This window comes from Schistocerca americana, chromosome 2, assembly GCF_021461395.2.
Source record: "Schistocerca americana isolate TAMUIC-IGC-003095 chromosome 2, iqSchAmer2.1, whole genome shotgun sequence".
Lineage (NCBI taxonomy): Eukaryota > Metazoa > Arthropoda > Insecta > Orthoptera > Acrididae > Schistocerca > Schistocerca americana.
In genome coordinates, this window is record NC_060120.1 from 302,557,812 (window position 1) to 302,563,811 (window position 6,000).

At 42.9% G+C, this 6,000-nt stretch overlaps 1 protein-coding gene across 1 annotated transcript in view; it reads right to left on the bottom strand.

Annotated features, from left to right (window-relative positions):
- The window catches only part of LOC124591186 (ATP-binding cassette sub-family C member 4-like), a 384,591-nt gene extending 378,877 nt beyond the window's left edge, over positions 1-5,714 (bottom strand). The window contains exon 1 of the mRNA XM_047131714.1: positions 5,556-5,714. Coding sequence (XP_046987670.1) covers positions 5,556-5,629 — 74 coding nt within the window. The 5' untranslated portion in view covers positions 5,630-5,714. The remainder of the gene's footprint in view (positions 1-5,555) is intronic.
- Between the last annotated feature and the right edge of the window lie 286 nt (positions 5,715-6,000).

A 6,000-nucleotide genomic window follows, 5' to 3' on the forward strand; every position in this document is an offset into this window, starting at 1 on the left:
GTAACTGAGGCACCGATGACTATACGTGCGTTGAACTTGTATTTATTTTGGTATAAGCACATGCTTGTGTAACAGCATATATTTTACATCCGATGTAAAACATTGTAAATGAATGTATCTAGTGATAGTTTATTACCGAAAAATATCTCCAACATATAAAAAGAGGCGCAACAGTGAGGCGACTCCGTTCCTTACTGTTAGGCCAGTTCCAGACATTGGAAAGATCTTTTCAAGCGTTTCCGTATCGCCCCGTGTAAAGTTGGCTCTACTAGTGACTGCTGACAGTTGTGCAGCTGTAAAATAATAAAAGGCGTCAGCAGATCTATATCTGATTCCAACGACTGCTGCAAAAACGTTCACTCGTGCAGTTGTAGAAACAGTTAACAGGAACTAAACTTCAACCGAGTGTGCCCTTCCAGGCAATGAAATGCACCCTGGTATTGATCCATTCCACTAGCTCCACCCTGTTCCCTCCCTGTGCTACCCCACACTTTCCCTCTCCATACCATGGGCCGGCTCACACCCCAGCCCTCGATTGTATTTCTATCCCCTACCATCCACTCCACACAATTACCCTCACGTCTTCTTTGCCCGCCTCACTGTCTTGTCTGCTACAGCCAAGCCAGACCGCTACTCTTTTGCTCCTGGAGTACCAGTTATTCTTCGTGTTTTCCTGTCGTGTTGACACATAATATGAAACCGAATATCGCACTGTGCTAATTTGGCACAATTCTGTGGAAAATCAACATAGAAATACACATTCTGTTTGTGAGGAGAAACAAACCGACGCTTTCTGTTGACGTTGGGAGTCGTATGAACACGAGATAGCAGTATTTGCTTGGGTTTAATCCTTCCATGCATTGCAAAAACTAAATTGCAAGTATCTGCGGAAACATCGACAAAAAATGCACCTGTCGAGTCTTAGAAGAGACACGCGGTATATAAAAGAAATATTTATTTCATTCGTTTCGACTCTTTTGGATCACGGATCACATGTTCAGTACGTCTTCTTTCTTATCGTTCTATTGTTCCTCTTTCGTTCTATTGCTCCTCCTGGTTCTCCCTGCTTCCGTGATCTTAATTTCAGTTCTGGCATCAGTCCATATGTGGGCTTCCACTGTATTCCTTTAGCCGGATCTATCCGCCACTACTACGTACGGATTGCTTTCGCTTATTCCAATCCTCCTGACACTTTCATCCTGTTGTTCCCTGTTAATCATGTTGCGTCCCATATCTTCTTGGTCAACGTGCTGTCGTCCGTCCTTTGCAAATCTCAGTCTTTCGTATCATGCTTGAAACTGGTTCCAAATTCTCATAGAGTTCCTGAGTTGATCTACATATCGAGACTTCTTGTTTTTTTGTACCTGAGATGTTTCTCAAGATCTTTCGGCATATATGACGTGAAGGCTGTGACAGAAACGAAGGTGCAGCGTCTGTGCTCCAGAGGAGCGGCTGCAAAACGCACAGGTTCACGAATTACGCCTCGTCTGTTTCGACTGGCGGACCCCCGCCTGCAAGGCAGTACGAGGAGCGGTCTGTGATCGTGGAACATGTGATCAGCAAGTCGCCAATACTTCCAGCTGTTATTGCCAGCCCTGGTGAATGCTGATGATGCCACCGCTTCTTTAGTCAAGCAGCTTCTCATTTGGCCTCGCAAGGGCTGAGTGGATCCCTACCAGACCTCTCTACCTCAGGAAAAATCTGAGGAAGTACCAGGAATCGAACCTGGCTCCTTTCACACCGAAGGCAGCGGCGCTAACCATTCAGTTATGGACGAAACAAAAATAAAAAACACAGCTGAATTTTAAGTTTTTTCGGAGGTTTTCTCCATCAACAGGTGGCAGTTTCGGTGTTTAGTTCAGGTGCACTGCTCCTGGGAAAGCAATGACATCAAAGCATCTGCATCTTCGTTGTGTACTTTCGTCGATGAAAGTACAAAGCAAAGGCGCATAAAACTGCAGCTAGTTCGATATCAGTGCATTTCTCACGAGGAAAGTAGGCATTAAAGATGAACAGTAATGCAGATATTTCGACGTCGTTGATTTCCTAGGAGCAATACACATGAAGTGAAGACCGCAACTGCCTCTTGATTAGTAAGCAAAACCTCCGGAACCTTCCGTAAATAAATAACTTAAAATTTAGTGATTGGTTTCTTTGTGTTTTTATTTATATTTTAAACAGGCATGCGTGGAAACAGCCTGCCAAATCTGTGTACATATAAACTTACAAGTCATTTGGTAAAGGGAACTTTGTCATTATGTATCGTTCTGTTTCCAGTTTCTATGGTTCAAATGGCTCTGAGCATTATGGGACTTAACATCTATGGTCATCAGTCCCCTAGAACTTAGAACTACTTAAACCTAACTAACCTAAGGACAGCACACAACACCCAGCCATCACGAGGCAGAGAAAATCCCTGACCCCGCCGGGAATCGAACCCGGGAACCCGGGCGTGGGAAGCGAGAACACTACCGCACGACCACGAGATGCGGGCTTTTCCAGTTTCTCTTATGCATCAGAGAATGGAGGCTAATAAGAGGAAGACTAACCTCCTCATATTCTGTTACAGCAAAATGTGAAGAACATTATATAGACCAATATATGCCATCCCAGATGACACAAGACAGAAGCTGATTACAAAAATTCACATCTACTTTTACTCAAATATTCTGGAACATCAATCCACAACGCGCTGTGTAGGGTACACTCTACTATTATTTGTCAATCCCCTCCATATTCCAGATGCAAATAAAGCACAGGAGAAATAACTGCTTACTTTCAATAACATAAATAATAGAAGCAGCAATATTGTTTTAAACTTGTCCAGTACCTTTTGATGAAAATAATGTTGTCTTTCTTCTGAAGATTTCCATTTAAAGTCCTTGACTATCTCTATAATTTTTGTACTGACAAGTGGATATGTAAAAGTCAGACATTAAACCTCCAGAGTCTTTCAATTTTGTCTTGTCACACAACGTGGTGAGTATCTCAAACACTGCAGCAGTACTCTTAAATAAGTCACGAAAGTGCTGTGGACCTAAATACATTTACAGATGTGTTACATGTTCTCAGAGCTCTTCTACTTAATCATGGTTGTCAATTTACTTTTCCTAAAATCGGCTGTGTGTATTTATCCTACTTTATATTGCTACGCAAAGTAACCCCCTCACATTTAATCAAAATGACTCAGATCGACATCATACCACTAACGTTATAATCCAAAGCTCCGGAGTCATCTTTTTACAGTAATTAGGAGTATTTCATAAACATATATAAATGTTTCGTATTTTAAGTATATTGTTAACATGCTTACACCGCTGGTTGTCCTCTACCATCCACATAGGGCGTGGAGGGTTGAAACAACAATAAAGGATCAAAATGGGCATATTTGTCGTAGTCCAAGAAGCTAGAGAAAGTGTGACCAGTAATACCGGTTGCTTTTGTCGGGAGACGGAATGTGAAACAGCAGTAAGGGTGCAATGCTGCCCTTAGTCTGTACGCAGCGGCTGCGAGTCGCAGAGCGGTGAACGCGCGTGCGGACGCGCCTGTCTGCCTAGCGAACGCGCACCGCCACGACTCGCCCATTCACTGCCACCGAGCGCTGCGAGAGACGAACAGCTGCCTCACGCGATGCTCGCCCTTCGCTCTCCATCCTGTGTGCCACAGCTAGCTAGCACAGCACATGCCAACAACCATAGAGATTAACGTACAGCAAGTTACTGCACGGTAAAGGAAAGAACACGTGGCTAATACCATAAAACTGAGGTCCACAGTAATGTTTTTAAGCGCGGAGGAGGAACGAATGACCGTTTTAGACTGTTCTACTTGCCAAAAATAATAGAGAGTTGTTTTTTATTATTTCTTCGTTTATTCGATGAAAATCTTCTTCCTAGCGAAACAGTCATTCAATTAAATTGCCAACTTTGCAAAAGAAAATTCGGAGTCGATCGGTATTTAAATTTGACAGATGATGCTTTACCATTTCTCCGCTGATCATAAGGGCATCTGTGATCTCATGATGAACTAATAGCAACAGTTGATCAGAAGTTTCAGTTAACATTTGTAATGATTTGAACTGTATTAGAAATACAAGTGTGCAATTGTTGCCTATACTTTAATCGAAGGCGACTTTTCTTTTTTACGGGAAGTGTTTCTACCTTTAAGGCTGCATGGAAGTAATTAAGTAAAGATGAAATTGTATCGCATTCAAAAATTCTAGCGTTTATAAGACATAACGGAAAATTAAATATTCATTGAATCACCCGATGTTTTACAAGAACAATTTAAAAGCAACTGGTTGTTTTCAATAAGGTGACGCGCAACTCGATCGTTTTTATTGAGAATGAATCCTCAGCTGGAATGAATAATAGTTTACATGATTTAGTCCCTCCAGCAGTTGATTTCTTCTTTTTTTTTTGTACTATTCGACAATTTCCGTCATTGGACCACGACCAAGTTCGTACAAAAAATTCATGGGTATCCATTACACTATGCCTGTGTCCAGGTGCAGAGACTTGTATGGTATAACGCGCCATCGATAAATTTTTTGTAAAGATTCTCGATTATAGTCTGACAGAAGCTGTACAATAGGACAACGAATAAATGAAGAAAATAACAACTGCAGTTGGCTTTAAATCATTTAATTGTGACATACAGTTGTTGTGCAAAATATAATTTTTCGAAAAATTGTCTAGCAGCTGTAAATCGTCGCCTCCTTAAGATAAAAACTAGTTCAATTCTAGCACAGCGCAGCACGAGGTTAGACGCATTTGATTTCGTGCTGCCTGTTGTAGTCTAAGCTTCAAAGACTTTATACAAGAGGGAAAGAAAAGGAATGAAGTTGTTTCGATACTGACTCTTTGTCAATCTTGTCCAGATATTGTTCCGGAAGTACGGAAAACGGACTTAAATGGAATGAAGTACACATTTCTTTTATGTTGCACTACTTAGGTGAAGTACGCGACTGTAACAACCAAACACCAGAAATTTACGACCACTGACCGGTAGACAACAGAACTCGTCGAGCAAACCCCACACTTAAAACATCATTTCCATCCCTCCCCCCCCCCCCCCCCCTCTTTTTTTCTTGTTGATGCACTTCGTAAACGAAGAGAGCAAGTAGGTGTAACGCTATTTTGAGCCACGGCCCGCTTCTCATGGCAATGAGGCACGTGCAATACGTTGATACCCGCCAAGGTATCATTATCCTCCGACTTCATAGATCGCATTCTTTTAATACCAGGCACACAAACATTTCACCTTTCTAAACCCATAAATCTTGTAGCTGTCAGTTGTTACTGAATGCCACATTCTAAACATTGCGGTCAAAGCGTCCCAATGAATGCATTATTGTGCAAAAATAAAAGACCCAAAAAATTCAAATAAATCATAAAACTATAAGCCGTTCGTCATTCCCAACCTGCAACGTAAGGGAGCTTCAGAAAAAAAATTTCAGAATTTAAACAACTTTCACCGCGGCATTGTCAGTGGTACAGACGGGGGTTTAGCGTCTGTCGTTGCTGGAGGGGTAGAGAGAAAGGCGTGCGTGTACTCACCACATATACAGCCTGGACACAGGGTTGGCGGTCAGCCGGGGGTTGGGCTCGCTTCGGTACGTCTTGGAGTCCATTCTAGTAGCGGTCGGCTCGCGGCTGCCCTCTCATCGCAGTCTTGCCACACGCCTCGGCCGCACCTCGCGCCACCAGCTCGCATCGAGCACTGCCGCCGACCGGGCGCGCGCACGCTTATATTCGCCCCTCTTATCTCCCCCGCCACAATGTCCTTTCTGCCGAAGTGCTGCCAGCAATTTGCACGACCTTATTGACGCTCTCCGTTGGTCATCAGCTGACGCTGGCGTACACGCACAGCTTCCTTCACGCACCTGGTTAGCATTTATTTCAGCACTTTATACAGCAATCATCCACCTGCCCCAAAGTTGCAGAAGAAACAAGACGCTCATTTAGTGTACACCAGGTATTTTCTCAAATATATAATTAAAAG